Genomic DNA, 15,824 nt, shown 5'->3' with positions numbered 1-15,824 from the left:
ACCTGCTAAATGGTCCTCACCCAAAATACCACATTCGCTTGAAAGCTAGGTATGCTGGTGAAACTGCACTGGGACATGTTGGCTCCCCAAAACAGAGGGGAGAAAGGAAACTAAGTTATGCTGTGTAGGAGAGCCACAATTCAGTGCCTGGCATCTCCAGGTACCAAGGCTTAGGCAGGAGGCAATGGGAGAGACCTCTGCCTATGACCCTAGACAGCCACTGCCAGTCAGAATAGACCCAAATGACCTAGGAGCAGGTTTCTCCAACCAGGCACCCTTGAGACTCCCTTCATCCCTGATTAACGATGGGGGATGAATCAATCTGGCTCATTTTAATGCAAATCTAATTGGCACTTCTCAAACCAACACATGAACCAAAACGCAGCTCCCCTTCAAAATTTGCACTTCTTCAAATTTTGCATTGCAGCTTAGAAAACAATAAATGTGCACAAAAAACATATTATTAGGGGTAAGCACACACAAAATTTCCTACATTGGTGAAAATGACGTACAAAAACGCATTACAGTGGTACCTCAGGTTACATACGCTTCAGGTTACAGACTCTGCTAAGCCAGAAATAATACCTCGGGTTAAGAACTTTGCTTCAGGATGAGAACAGAAACCGTGCTCCAGCGGCGTGGGGGCAGCGGGAGGCCCCATTAGCTATAGTGGTGCTTCAGGTTAAGAACAGTTTCAGGTTAAGAACGGACCTCCAGAACGAATTAAGTACTTAACCCGAGGTACCACTGTATATTGCTTGCAAAAATGTGTGTGTTAGGCAAAACACTATACAAAAATGTGTATTTTAGATTAAATGCGCAAGAAAATGTGTATGAATTTTTATTCAGATTTTTAAACAAAATTGTAAACTGGTGCAAAAGTGAGGAGAGCTAAACTTAAGACTGGAAAAATGGGAAACAGAGAGAAAGCAAAGTTGGCAAGATCCATCCCTCCCCAAACCATTGGGCCATGCTGCCTGGGGATGAGGAGACTTGGGAGTCCACCAAGATCAGGCTGGCGAAGACTAGGCCAAATGAACAAAAGGCAAGGTATGGGGCAGGTTCACACAAACCCTTGTTCACCTGCTATTCTGATAAAAGCAACTGGGTGCACTTCCAAGTTCCAAACATTTGTTTGAATATAGTACCTTAGCACAGCCCTCACAACTTTGCTCAAGACAGAAAGGCCGTTGTGCTGCTGTTCTTCAGGCGATGCCGGGTGGCAGGAGTTCCACGTCCCCTTGTGAGCCACACGGTGCTTCCCATTTTCCCTGCTGGATGACGGAAATTGTAACGAAGCGTGTAGGGAAGCTGAAGGAGGCCGAGGAATCTTCTGGTGCACCCCTCCGTTTTTCCTAATTGAAAGAGGAATCGAAGCTTTTTATTAACAGACAGGTTTCCACGTACATCGAGCGGGGGCTACCTACAGCATTTATTTGGTTCCACCTGTGTGAAAAGCGGTGTTAGGATGATCCCACACCCAATATCATTTCTCAGACGGCGTGACAAGAGTGCTCCTCTGAGTCATTCTCTAGGGCTGAAAATGAATCGCAGAAAGGCATCAAATACATGAACATTCCCCACACCTGGGATAAATAATTGGCAGTTCTATGAAACAGGCTTGTGTTCAATGTCAGTGCTACTAACGAGTGTCCATTAATTCCAGTGGGTCTGAGTGGAGCTTAGCTGACCACAACCCAGCAAAAATTTAATTCACTTTAATATAAATTTACAAATGTGTGTGTATACAATTATATACTTTATGATTCGCTGTAGCTTGTACATTTGCTGCTGCTCTAATGGCTTGATGTCTGTTGCAGCTGTTGGTGCTGTTTCCATTATCGATCTTAAGTGTTGTTATCAGTGTAACTAGGTTATTTTATTTGGATGGAGAAATCCATCTCAATAAAGAGTGCCAGGGAAGAAGTATAGAGATAAAATACTGAGCACTATAAACTGCAGCACTCATGCTGGATAACGTTAGCGCGGATATAAAGTTGTGCCACACCTGGGCCACACAGCCTAATTCCTGGAAGCTCTACAATACAGATGCGGCAGCTATATAATGTTATCGAAGCAATAAAACACAATAGTTAGCATCTGTCAATGCAAGGAGCCCATCTAGGAAAGCAGTTGAAGGAAAGAAAGATTTTCACTGAACAGTCCTAAATACATATCAGACAACCAAGTTCTAAGGTTTTTAGGGATGATTCTGTCCAAATGGAAACACTGTGAAAACTAGCTAATATTTTCCTCCAGGCAGCTTGGGACAGCATAGATGGTTTTCTCCCCAGCCACCCAAAACCTTTATTCTCACAACAACCTAGTGAGGTAGGTATGGCAGTGAGACAGTGACTGACCAAGGTGACTCAGTAACTATGTGCGGTTAGGTGGGGATTTGAACCCAAATTTATTTGGACCCAGTTCAACACTAACCATTTCTCTACTTCCTCCCCCCATCCTGTGTTGTTCTAGGGGTTCTCTTGACATCCCCTAGAACCAACTGGGGAGAGACATGGGGGGAGTGCACAAAGGGAGAAAGGGGGAAGACCCATTGCACTGGTGGAAGCACTTGCCTCATATCTCAAGTTTTACAAATACTAGCAACTTCCTGTTTTAAAAAAATGAAAGCTGGGAATCTGGAAATTCTGGCTGATCCAGCGAGGGCAACTGCCCCACGTCACCCCACTGTGGACACCCATGTACTGAACGTATTTATGAGCTGGTACATTTTGTGTGCTTCTATGCAAGATAGATATAGCCAAAACACTTAAACGTGCAAGTTATGTTTACTTACATTCTGAGTCTATTTTGAGAAAGCAAGAAGCCATCATACACCAGGCAAACACCAAACACGGTGATCCCAGTTTCCTTCACCAGCATTGCACAAGTCCCAAGAAATAAACTAAGCAGCAAAAAGGAGGGGGAGGCAGTGGGGGGGAAATGTTCCCCAACATAAAGCTGATCCACACTCCTGCAAGGCAGAATGGAAATGGGAGAAATTACTTCAAAAAACCAAACGGCAAATGCATTTTGCTTTCTATTTGTCCATTAAGCAGATTTCATTCCCTTAAGTTATAAAAACCCCTCCCTAGTACACTGTTAATAAACAAGACTGTCTGCATCAGCAAAGTCGAAAAACAACAACGTGCTTCTGTTAAATAAGCAGAGCGATAAGGCAAAAAGAAGAATGGGCAAAAAAGGAAGTTATCGTAAAAGGAGGAGGCGACATATGGTTCCTTATAGAGTTACACAGACAGCATGCACATGTCTTTCCTCCCCCAAGGAGCATACAATCAACAACGGACAATAGGTGGGAAGAATATGGGCAAATGCAATAACACATTGGGCAAATGCAACTACACAATAGTCCTATTGTGTAGTACAATAGTACACATTTGCCCGCGTATTTCCCCCTCCACTACTATTGTACAGGCACTATTCATCCCATTTTTCTTGAGAAACTAGCCTGTTTCCCTTTTCAGTGTTTTCCTTTGCCCCCCTCTCCAAAAAAATCCTATGGATTCCCATGAATTTGTGCCCACCCAAGATATACCTTAGCACCAAATAGTTGTGTACATGTGAGCTCGGAATTGCTCTCCAGCCCAATCCTTCCCATTGTTGGAATACAGGCACTGTACAACTAAGGCCACTTGAGCTTCCAAACTGTATTTGGTCCAAAAAGGAAGCAGGGGGATATTCATTCTTGGGAAGTGATCAACTTCCCCTGACCTAAGGGTAAAGTACAACCAGTAGGGGCAGTGGGGATGTGGCTTGTATGTGCAGTCCCCCGCCCCTCCAGATAGTATGACTACATATGTTATTTGAATGCATGAAAAGGCTATTTATCCTCACATCTCATGTTCCACAAATGATAGAAACTTGGAGGATCCAAAGAGTATGGTTCATCAAGGGGAAGTGGGAGACCACGTCCCTTTTGCCCTCTCCCATGTGGACACCTATGGGCATCACAGTTCAGTGGTGGGACACATGCTTTGCATGCAGAAGGTCATCAGAACATAAGAAGAGCCTACAGCATCAGGCCACTGGCCCATCTCGTTTAGCAGCCTATTCTTGCAGTGACCAACCCGATCCCAAAATCCAGACCTTAACACAACAGCACTCTCTCCACCTGCAGTTCCCTCCCAAGTGGTACTCAGAACCGTGGAGGTAGAACACAGCCATCAGGGTCCAAGTTTAAGGCTTCAATCCATAGCATCCTCAGTTAAAAAGCACCAGGGAACAGGTACTGGGAGATATCTCTGTCTGAGAACTAAATAGTTCCTGCCAATTCAGAGGGGACAATACTGGGCAAGAGGGACAAACTGTCTGACTTGATTTAATAAGGCAGATTTCTATGTCCCAGTATAATCTTTATTGTCACTTCCTATACTTAACCTAAATTGGTTGTCACTACAAATGCCGAACTGGCAGGTCTATGGGGCTTTCATCATAGAGATGTTAAGGGTAGAACGATACCCCTAGTTGCATTCAGAGAAAATCATGGCTTATGACAGCTTTTCAATTCCGTATCAGAAATCTAGCGTGTCCCTGTAGCCCTTCCTTAGAGAGCCCCCACCCAGTGGAAGCATTTCCTGACGGAAATACAATATAAACTGACCGCCACTAACTTTATTCCAATGACATTTCCTGGAACAAAGGACAATAAGAGTTTGCAACAGCTTCTTTCATTTAAAGAAACTTCTGTGGTCTATTTAGGATGGTGTTAGCAATGTGAACTCCTGCCAACCTAGCAGTTCAAAAGCATGTCAAAGTGCAAGTAGATAAATAGGTTAAGGTAAGGTAACCTTTCTGGCGGAAAGGTAAACGGCGTTTCCATGTGCTGCTCTGGTTCACCAGAAGCGGCTTAGTCATGCTGGCCACATGACCCGGAAGCTGTACGCCGGCTCCCTCGGCCAATAAAGCGAGATGAGCACCGCAACCCCAGAGTCGCCACGACTGGACCTAATGGTCAGGGGTCTCTTTACCTTTAGCAATGTGAACATCTAGGGGTGGTCAGAAACAAAGCGTGGGATTTAATACTGCACTCTTCCAATTGTTTCATTGGCACAAGCATTGCAGCTTGCCAGATGGAGCAATCCCCCTCTCCTCCTCCGCCTGCTATTCTGGGGGGTCTCCTAACCCCACCAGAGCCATTTTGAGGGGGGAGCATAGGGAGAGACCCCCAATATGCAAATCCTTCCGCTGCTGGGGCTGGTTAGGTGAATCCTACCCTATACGTTCAAGTTATTAGTACAAAACAAAAGGGACCATCAACATAATGTTGCAGCGTAGACTGTCCCAGTTCAGCATTTTAGCCACAGCTGCCCTATATTCCAGGCATATTCTGCTCCATTCTTTCTCCACCACCATTTCCCATTCTTTTGTCTCCTCCATTAGTCAGTCAACATTCTGCACTCACCAAATATGCTCAGTCATCATTAGGCTGCCTTGGGGTTATCCAAGAACACAGGAACAACATAGGAAGCTGCCTTATATCAAGTCAAGCCATTTGTCCATCTACCTTCGTATTTTCTACAATAACTATCAGCGGCTCTCTGGGGTTTCAGGCTGGAGAAATTCTCAGCTCCACCTGGAGATGCCAAGGATTAAATCTGGGGCATTCTGCAGATGCTCTATCACTGAGGTACGGCCCTTCCATGGCAGGGAGGGAGTTTCTAATAGTGTTTTGTGTTTCTGCAGACCCTGGCATTCTCCCAAGCCTGCTAATCCACCCTTCTTGTACATGGGTGGCACTACTCTGGTTACATGAGGATCAGCACTCACCTCTCAACACTGGAAATAAATGGAACGATACAGGTGACATCATGAGATGGAAGGGTTAAGGACAAAATCAGGGATCACGTAGTGAGGAAGGGAGATGACAGCACAATTCAAAGGGCTATGTAGACAATTGGGTTTGGCAACCTAGTATCACCAGCAAAGGGTAAACGAAGCAAGGCTGCTTCACTGTGAAGGAAATCCTCCCTGCATTGCCAAGACAACCAGACAAGGCTACCTGTCTTCTTGTACTGCGCTACAGAGGCAGTTTTATTGCTTGTTATGCTCCCAGCACAATGCAGCAACAGAATGAGCTTTGCCTGGTTATTTGGGCACCATGCAAACATTCCTGCTCCTTTTGCACCCCTAGTGTGGTAACAGAACCACCACTCATACAATCCAATTCCAGAAGGCAGGAGATATCATTGGGCTAATCTGGAAATCCGGGGGGGGGGGCAAAGCAGATGTGCTGCAATCCCAGTCAGGGAAGGAACAACAGCTCAGCAGGAGAGCATCTGCTCTGCATGCAGAAGTTCACAGGTTCACTCCCCAAGCATCTCCAGGTAGGACTGGGAGAGATGTCCTTCCTGAAATGGGAGAGTTGCTGCTAGTCAGTGCAGACGATACTGAGTTAGATGGGCCCAAGGGTCTGACTCAGTATAAGGCACCTTCCCATGTCCCTGCACTCCCTCCCCCTGCCTTCCTGCCACATTCACATGTACACCCGATTTCAGCTCATTTCTATAAACTATGAAGACAAATAGCTCACCTGTTGTGCTCGAGAGCTTTTTAAAGAGTAACCGAACATACATCTGAATGCTCCCATCAACAGAAGACTGGCCTAGTTGCCAAGGTCTTGGAATGACATTTTGAGCCCACACAAACCATTACTGAAGGAGCCTTTGAAGCCCTTTTAAAGCTACTCTCAATTGCTGAAAGTGGGGACACTTTTCAAAGGATGTGAAAATGTTCAGTGAACTCATCCCCATCCGATTTCATATCAGCTTCCCTAAACTCTTAAGACAATGCACGTTTTGCTTGAGACTTTAACAGAGTAACTGAATCCCCATCAAAGACACTGAGTCTCTCTCTATACGCCGGAAAGATTTAGAAACTTGACCACAATCGTGTTTGATGTTAAAAGTAAAAAAGCTTTTAAAAGGGAGTAAGCACTCTGCAAGCCGTTTGTCTTCATTGTTGTTAAGTGCCAGCAAACAAATAGTTTTAAGAGCATGCAAATTGTGATTCGTTGCTTACAGCAGAGATTCTGTGAAGCATTCGCGGTAATTACAGGACTCATTTATTTAACTATGTAATACCCTTCACTTCAGTGGGATTATTAGATATTTCATCATGTAGCCAATTCAGCCACAGACTCAAGGGTCTCAGGCGAGTGGCGTGATTCTACACAACAGTTCCATGCCGACGTGGAATTTATCTAACTTGTTTAAATATGTGTAGCCCCACTGCCCAGCCATAAAGGCTCACAAAGTGGCTTGCATATAATCAGAGGAACCAAGACCCGTAGCCATTACAATCTGAAAGACAGAGAGCAAAAGGAAAAAAGGATGCTGAGGGAAGAGGGGTGGGATGGGGAAACCAAGAAGGCACCCATTTTTTAAAAAATTAAATAGCAGTTCTTATAATAATTGGTTGGAATGGAAACAATTTAAGGAAAGGAGAAGCCTAGCTGAGAGTTCATCCACACTTTTGTCTGTGCCGTGATTTGTAGGCACAGTTCCAAGGAGAGGTTTTTGTTGCTGTTCTTGCCCCACCATTTCCCCCCCTGGGAGCAGGCTCTGCTTCCTGTCTCTCTCACTGCTAGAATTTCAGGCCACATCTGGCGCCTGAGTGACCCAAAGGCCTTCCCAGATTCGCTGAGGCAGAAAGCTCTGTATGTGCAAAGGGATGCTTGGACAGGTCTTCCCCCACAGCTGGAATGAAGAGGGAAGCCTGCCTGTGCTTCACAGTGCTTAAGAAACTCTAAATGGGTTTTTCCTCTCTGCTCTATAGGCACTGATACAGGGCAGTTTTCCACACCCCCAAAATGGTACCATACCTAATAATAATAATAATAATAGTAATAATAATAATTTATTATTTGTACCCCGCCCATCTGGCTGGGTTTCCCCAGCCACTCTGGGCGGCTTCCATAGAAACCAAAAATACAGTAAAATATCACAGATTAAAAACTTCCCTGAACAGGGCTGCCTTAAGATGTCTTCTGAATGTCAGGTAGTTATTTATCGCTTTGACATCTGATGGGAGGGCGTTCCACAGGGCGGGTGCCACTACCGAGAAGGCCCTCTGCCTGGTTCCCTGTAGCTTTGCTTCTCGCAATGAGGGAACCGCCAGAAGGCCCTCGGCAGTGGACCTCAGGGTCCGGGCAGAACGATGGGGGTGGAGACGCTCCTTCAGGTCAGCAGGACAGCAGGACAGCAGTTAACATCTCTGGAAAAAGCAGGTGCTTCCCACCCTCTTCCTTTGTTTTAATTAAAGAAAAAGCAGCTCAGTGGAGGAGGATAATATAGAGCACAGAAGCAGCAAGATGGCTTGACCCTTTCCTTGAGAGATCCAGCTTGCTCCTCCCCAAACCCCAACCATGAAGCTCAATAAGTGACCTTGGGCTAGTCACTCCCTCTCAGCCTTACCAACCTCACAAGGTTGTTGTAGGGATTAAATGAGGAGCAGTGCACAAGCTGCTTCAAGCTCCTTGGCGGAGAAAAAGGTGGGACATATTTTTTTAAGAACCCCATAAAACAAAAAGAGTCATACCTATTATAGGAGAGAAAAGCCAAAAGAAATAGTAGACAGGCCAAGACATCTGCTCTGCCTACTATACCCGTTACCTAAGAAGGGATGGGAAAAGAGATACATTGTTAGAATTGTAATTAAGTAAGGAAACTATACAGTTTTTCAAAGCTACAGCAATGACTAATGTTGTTGCATAGGACTGCAGTAGGACATACTCCCAAAAGCGCATGGTGAGAATTGCAGCCTTAGTTTTAACTAGAGGTTCATTTTCTGTATCCTCCCCTCTCCCCTGCCATAAGATAAGCCGCAGCCCACAACATCTGGAGGGCAGCAAATTGCCTAGCCCTGGCTACCATGGCATGCAAATTAGGCCAATGAGGCCCTGAAGGATGAATGAAGCATTTCTAGAAATGGCACACATAAATAAAATACGTGTGTTATTTCAAGAGGAGTTTTAGGGAAAGTGTGAGTTCAGACTGAGAAATATATTGGATTTACATTAGAAACAGACACACAAACATTCCTTGAAAGGGCTGATTCACCCCACCCTAGGGAGGTGTGTGTGTGGTGGATAAGAATTGCATTTCTGGATCTAAGATCAATCCATTCCATCATTCTGTCTCCAGCAGCGATCAGCAAAACACCCCTTGGAAATTCGTATGCAGGCCATAGCAGCAATATCCATCCTGTTGCTTGCCCATCGCATTGTAAGTAACCAGAGGTATGTGCTTTCAAATACGAAGGCTCGATTTCAGCTCCAATTTCCCCCCAGCATGTGGTAAACTCTCAATTCATGCTGAAATGGAAGGCGGACACACGTGTGTAAGGGAGGGAAAGCACACACAACGTGCAAATGTGTGCACCAATAACCTGACAGTTTGCTGTTGCTGTTAAGGAATACAGCTTTGGAAGGGGCTGTTATTTTGAGCAGAGAAGTGTACTAAGAAGGCCCACAACCTCTTTCCCCAGGTCAAAGTGCCCTTCAGTTTGGCCTTTTCTTCCACATGGAATCTGTGGCCCTCCAGATGTTGATTGGAACATGGCCAGGGATGATGGGAGATACAGTCTAGCAACATCTGTAATGCATCCAGGAAGCCAGTGGATGGAATGGGAAAATACTGGGCACAGTTCCCCTTCATCACCCCTTCTCTGCCCACACGTCATATCCACTGGAAACAGCTTTTCCATAGCCAAGCAGAAAGGCTGCCAGGCTACCAATGCACTCCTAGGCATGTAAGATGTGGTTTGGGCCTGAGGCTACTTCAGGTCAGCTGAAGGAGGAAGAAGGGCAAGGGATAAAAATAACTTGAGGGGCAGTTTGCAAAGATGCAAACGCTTCAGAGATGGACGTAACTCTACAAGGACACATCCACATCTTACATTTAAAGCACATTTAACACAAGTTCTCTCCCCCCCATAAGAGTGAATCTTGGGAACCACAGTTTGCTAATGGTGCTGGGAGTTGTGGCTCAGTGAGGGGTAAACTACAGTTCCCAGGGTTCTCTGCGGGAAGCCATGTGCTTCGAATGTATGCTGTGGATTCATCCAGTACAAGTCTACAACGCTCTTTCTATATGTAGAGAGATTGTCTTTAAAAAATAAAGCCCTCCCCTATAGGCTAGCACAGTAATTCCTAACTATGATAAAGTTCACCAACAAAAGGTTAGGCAATTCTCAGTTCGTACATAAATTTTGACTGTCATGAACTACTGCCATTTCCCGAGTCTCAAACCCTGGCAAATTCCTTAATGAATTTATTTGTGTTATTTCAACATTTTATCCCCTCTCAAAAATCAAGGAATTAAAAGCACCTCTCTTCGGCTATGTCCGAAGTAAGAAGAAGAACATGAAAGTGGTAGGTCCTCTGTGTGGGGAACACAGAGAAATGCTATTGGGTGACAGAGAAAAGGCGGAACTACTCAACACCTACTTTGCTTCTGTCTTCACCCAAAAGGAAAGTGATGCCCAACCTGGTGATAATAAAATAAATGATGTAAGGAGGGAGCTGAATCCCATGATAGGAAAAGAGGTAGTAAGGGAACACCTAGCTACTTTAAATGAATTCAAATCTCCAGGGTCTGATGAGCTGCATCCAAGGGTACTAAAGGTGTTTGCGGATGTAATTTCACAGTTTTTGTCTATTATCTTTGAGAATTCTTGGAGAACAGGTGAGGTCCCTACAGACTGGAGGTGGGCAACTGTTGTCCCCATCTTCAAAAAGATGAAAAAGGAAGACCCAGGTAACTACTGACCAGTGAGCTTGACATCAATACCAGGGAAGGTCCTAGAACAGATAATTCAACAGTCGGTCTTGTGAGCATTTAGAAAAGGATACTGTGATTACTGACTCAGCATGGGTTTCTCAAAAATAAGTAATGCCAGACCAATCTGATTTCTTTTTTTGATGGAATTACAAACTTGGTGGATCAGGGAAATGTTGTGGACATAGTGTATCTTGATTCAATAAGGCTTTAGACAAAGTTCCCCCATGATATTCTTGTGAGGAAACTGGTAAAATGTGGGTTAAACAAGGTAACTGTTAGCTGGATTGGTAGCTGGTTGACTGACCAAACCCAATAAGTACTCATTAATGGTTCCTTGTCATCCTGGAAAAAAGAGGCAAGCCCATTGTTGTTCAACGTCTTTATAAATGACTTGGATGAAGGAATTGAGGGGATGCTCATCAAATTTGCAGATGACACCAAACTGGGAGAGCTAATGCCTCAGAAGACAGAATCAGAATTCAAAATGACCTTAATGGATTGGAGAACTGGGCACAAGCTAACAAAATGAATTTCAATAGGGACAAATGTAAGGTTCTACACTTAGGCAGCAAGAACCAGATGCACATATAGGATGGGGGACACCTGGCTTACTAGCAGTACATGTGAAATGGATCTAGGTGTCTTGGTGGACCACAAGCTTAACATGAGTCTACAGTGTGATGCAGCAGCAAAAAAAGCTAATGCTATTCTAGGCTGCATCCACAGAAGTATAGTGTCCAGATCAAGGAAAGTAATAGTCCCACTCTATTCTGCCTTGGGACGCGGGTGGCGCTGTGGGACGCGGGTGGCGCTGTTGGTAAAAGCCTCAGCCCCTAGGGCTTGCTGATCGAAAGGTCGGTGGTTCGAATCCCTGCAGCAGGGTGCGCTCCCGTTGTTCAGTCCCAGCGCCTGCCAACCTAGCAGTTCGAAAGCACTCCCGGGTGCAAGTAGATAAATAGGGACCGCTTACCAGCGGGAAGGTAAACGGTGTTCCGTGTGCGGCTCTGGCTCGCCAGATGCAGCTTTGTCATGCTGGCCACGTGACCCGGAAGTGTCTCCGGACAGCGCTGGCCCCCAGCCTCTTGACTGAGATGGGCGCACAACCCTAGAGTCTGTCAAGACTGGCCCATACGGGCAGGGGTACCTTTACCTTTACCTTATTCTGCCTTAGTCAGACCACACTTGGAATACTGTGTCCAATTCTGGGCACCACAATTTAAGAAGGATGTTGACAAGCTGGAACATGTGCAGAAGAGGGCAAGCAAGGTGATCAAGGATCTGGAAACCAAGCATTATGAGGAGCGCTTGAAGGAGCTGGGTATGTTTATCCTGGAGAAGAGGAGACTGGGAGGAGATAGGATAGCCATCTTCAAATACAGAAGACGGAACAAGCTTGTTTTCTCCTGGTCTGGAGGGTAGGACTCGAACCAATGACTTCCAGTTGCAAGAAAGAAGATTCTGACTAAACATTCAGGAAAACTTTCTGACAGTAAGAGCTGTTCAGCAGTGGAACAGACTCCCACAAGAAGTGGTGGACTCTCCTTCCTTGGAGGTTTTTAAACAGAGGTTGGATGGCCATCTGTCATGGATGCTTTAGCGGAGATTCCTGCATTGCAGGGGGCTGGACTAGATGACCCTGGGGGTCCCTTCCAACTCTAAGATTCTATGATTCCATGAAACCTGGCTCATATTACGAGTTCATTCATCTTAAGAATCCAGGCATTTGCTTTGTTCTCTGCTAATTCTTACCTTAAAATAAAATTTCAAAGAACGAGTTCTCCACCCTCCTCCCTTTCTAACTTTAATGATCCCACACATACTAAAATCGTACATTATTTAAAGACTGGCTGATTAAGGCCTGAAACGCTTCGGAGGCATCTAGAAAGCTCAAGGCTCCTTTGTTATTAAAGAGCTAATCTTTCCTGAAAGGAACTCAGCAAAGAAAGCCATTTCACTCTTCCCCATCTTAAAATATTCCACATTGGCCAGGCCTCCAACGAAGCACCGGTTCGGAGGGAAATGTTTTGTAAATAACGCTGGCGATGACAAACTTCACTTCTGAATTGCGAGGGATATTTCCTAAGCATCTTAAAGCTAGCTAAAAGCCTATGGCTTTCGACAGAATGGGGAAGTTCCAGGAGCCTCTGATACCTGTTAAGACTTCTCTCTCCATGAACTCCATGAAGTTCTGTTTCTCTGCCACATGGAATACTGAGAGGGTTGTGTGGACTCTCAGGCCCCCAATGCACTAAACATTTAAGAACACAGGAGGAGCCCACTGGATCAGGCCCATGGGAAACTCACAAGAAGGATTCAAGCACAAGAGCCCTCTCCCCTCCTGACAGGCCTTGAAATGAGATCTTCCATTGGTCTTACACCCTTGAAACCACAGTCCCAGGGTTTCTAGTTATCCAGGCTTTTAGAATTCTGACTCCAGTTCCTGAAACTGCATCGGATTTATGTCAGATCGGAAAAATTTTATCCATCCCTCGAAAAATAAAATAGAATATTGCAATCTTGGCAAACTTTAGTCAATGAACTGCAGTGTAATGGCTAAAAGACTATAAATCAGGAATCTCCAGGTAGGACTGGAAGAGACACTAGTCTGAAACCCTGGAGAGTTTCTGCCAGACAATACTGAGCTTGATGGACCAAAGGTCTGATCACTGAAACATAAAGGCAGGTTTTTATGTTCCTAAATTCACCATATAGTTAAGACAGTCTCAGCTCTTCATTTGCAATATGAGAATAATTATACTGACCTTCTTTACAGGGAAGTTTTAGGGATTAAAATGTAATATCTAAGTGCCCTGAACACTCTGGCAACAATACCCTAGTATACTAGTCTATGTAGAAATAAGTTGCATTGAGTTTGTTGATACTTACTCCCAGGAAAGGAATGAAATCTTTTAAAAAAACAGTATATAAGATATATTAGGGGAGCAGGACTTAATATTAGCTGTGACGTGCTGTTGCCAGCTCGTTTTAGAAATCAGCGCTACAGTCACTTATAAATGAATCACAATGATTAACTGATCAATGTTTTCAGCAATTCCAATTTGTAACCATACGCACGATGCAATCTGTGGGCATGTTGCAACATTCATTATTCTCTCAAGACGTAATAAAACTTGGAGAGCTTGTTGAATGCTGGGTTACTTCTTTGTGTTAAGAGAGAGAATGCTAGAGGAAAAAAAGGAAGCCAAACAATGTCTCAGCAGGACAGACATCTCAGAAGGATTTTTTAAAAAAATATATATGTATTGTGCAACTGCTAAGCGTCTCATTATTCTTCAGCGAAAAGCCCTTGGTATTCATTCCTAGCAACACTGCGTTAGGCACTTAATCAGGATCATAATTCTAGCACAAAGGCATGTGTACTTACAACTAAGCAAACCTGCTCAGGACTAGGAATTATCATGGAGAGAGAAAATTAATTCTTCCCCTCCCCTGCCACACCAGTCCTTTTCTCTAAATACGGTGGTGCAATTCTCGCTCATCTTTTGACGCAAGCGTGCCACAGTTATCATTACTAAGCTGCTTTCTACTGAGTCAGCACAGCTCTTATCGTGGAAAAAGGGTAGATTTCCAATTACTGGGGAGGTCTGTGCTTCCACAAAGCTGGATTACAAGCCCCTTGCCCCTTTAGCGGCTTCTCCTATATACGTACGGCCTCAGTGTGAATGGGGTGGACAGCGAAGAAGAGGGCCGTGACGAAAGCCAGGCGGCTGTCCTTGAAGACGGCTTTGTCACAAGTGTACATCAGCACAAGAGTCACCAGGCAGTGCAGGACTACATTCACGGCGTGGAAATAGAAGGGGTTCATCCCAGCCAGCAGTATGTTCAGCCTGTTTTAAAAAAGAAAGAAAGCAAAACCAGAACAGTAATAAGATACCGAGCAGGAAACGGGAGTTTTGGGGAAGACAGAGTATCAATTGACACATGTTAAAAATGGCTTCAAATGAAGTCCACAGAAGTTACCGCCGTATAAATATTTTACTGCCTGGTAGTCACACATACACCATGCCTCTGGGACAGGGCAGGAGCTATTTGCAAGCCTGGCTGCAGGTTGCACATGCTATGTTGGTTTCTCATCCCCTTTGGTTTCTGCATAGATGGAAGTGGAAGGAAAGAGCTCGTCAATGTACCAGTCCACTAGAGAATCCAGAACACAGCAGGCAAGGCTTTGCAAATTTAGTCAGGAGATGGTGGTCAATGCTGGGTGGGGGCAGGACAGTGGGGGGGGAGGCTGAGAGCAAGTACAAGAGCCTAGGGCTTAAGGGCTGGCAATTCACTCTCTCCATCCAGTTGCCAGAAAACTGCTTTTTGACTTTTGTCTTAACTTATTTCCCCTTACTGGCGGCTTTGCAGATTTTTAAGAACCACCATCTGATTTCCCCACATCCTTATTCATTGGTGTCAGAGGCTCAGGAGCAGAAGCACAGGGGAGAGAGCAAATAGAGAGCGGAGGAGAGGAATCCGAGGGGAGCGTAGGGGAATATGACAGTGACCCGAGAGATTCCATGAGCTTCTCCAGCGAATCAGAAGATTCCCAGAAGGGGGCGCCTATGGTAAGGGCAAGGGGGGTCCCAGGGGGGACACACTAGAAGCAAGGGGCCAGTGGAGACTCCCAAGGGAGCAGCGGAGGATCAGGACCAGCTCCCCCACCAGAGCGCAGTGGGGGGGAAGAGTCACATGAGTCAGGACCAGCCTCTCCTCCAGCGGGGAGAGAAGATGAGTCAGGGCTGACCACGCCCCCATCGGAAAGTGGGGAAACGGAGGAGAGGTCAGGTCCAGCTGGCCTCCCCGAAGGAGGGAGCAGTGACACAAGTGTAACGGTCAGAAGGAAAGTGGGAGGCTGCGCGCGCGCGCCAAGTTCAAATGTGCAGGAGCGCGGGACAGCAGAAAACCCGGATTGGGAGCCAGGTCCGAAAGCCCGAAGGAGGGAGGGGGAAGAGTCAGGGGTCTCAGCGTCAGAAGAGTCTAGGAAGGGTGAGACCCCGACTAGCAGGCGGACCCAGAGAA

The 15,824-nt window shown here is 45.5% G+C and overlaps 1 protein-coding gene across 6 annotated transcripts in view; it reads right to left on the bottom strand.

Annotated features, from left to right (window-relative positions):
- The window catches only part of TMTC1 (transmembrane O-mannosyltransferase targeting cadherins 1), a 164,822-nt gene that overhangs the window by 112,627 nt on the left and 36,371 nt on the right, over positions 1-15,824 (bottom strand). For 2 of the 6 annotated variants that reach the window (XM_053404675.1, XM_053404672.1), the window contains 4 exons: positions 14,470-14,647; positions 8,557-8,630; positions 2,798-2,974; positions 1,149-1,355 (listed from right to left, as the gene is read on the bottom strand). In XM_053404675.1, the coding sequence (XP_053260650.1) occupies positions 1,149-1,355; positions 2,798-2,974; positions 8,557-8,630; positions 14,470-14,625 (614 nt within the window). In that variant the 5' untranslated portion in view covers positions 14,626-14,647. Of the gene's footprint in view, positions 1-1,148; positions 1,356-2,797; positions 2,975-8,556; positions 8,631-14,469; positions 14,648-15,824 lie in introns of those variants that run through there. The other 4 variants (XM_053404673.1, XM_053404676.1, XM_053404677.1 and 1 more) reach the window with 4 other exon arrangements.

This window comes from Podarcis raffonei, chromosome 10 (assembly GCF_027172205.1).
Source record: "Podarcis raffonei isolate rPodRaf1 chromosome 10, rPodRaf1.pri, whole genome shotgun sequence".
Taxonomy (NCBI): domain Eukaryota; kingdom Metazoa; phylum Chordata; class Lepidosauria; order Squamata; family Lacertidae; genus Podarcis; species Podarcis raffonei.
This window is presented reverse-complemented; position numbering and strand designations above follow the sequence as displayed.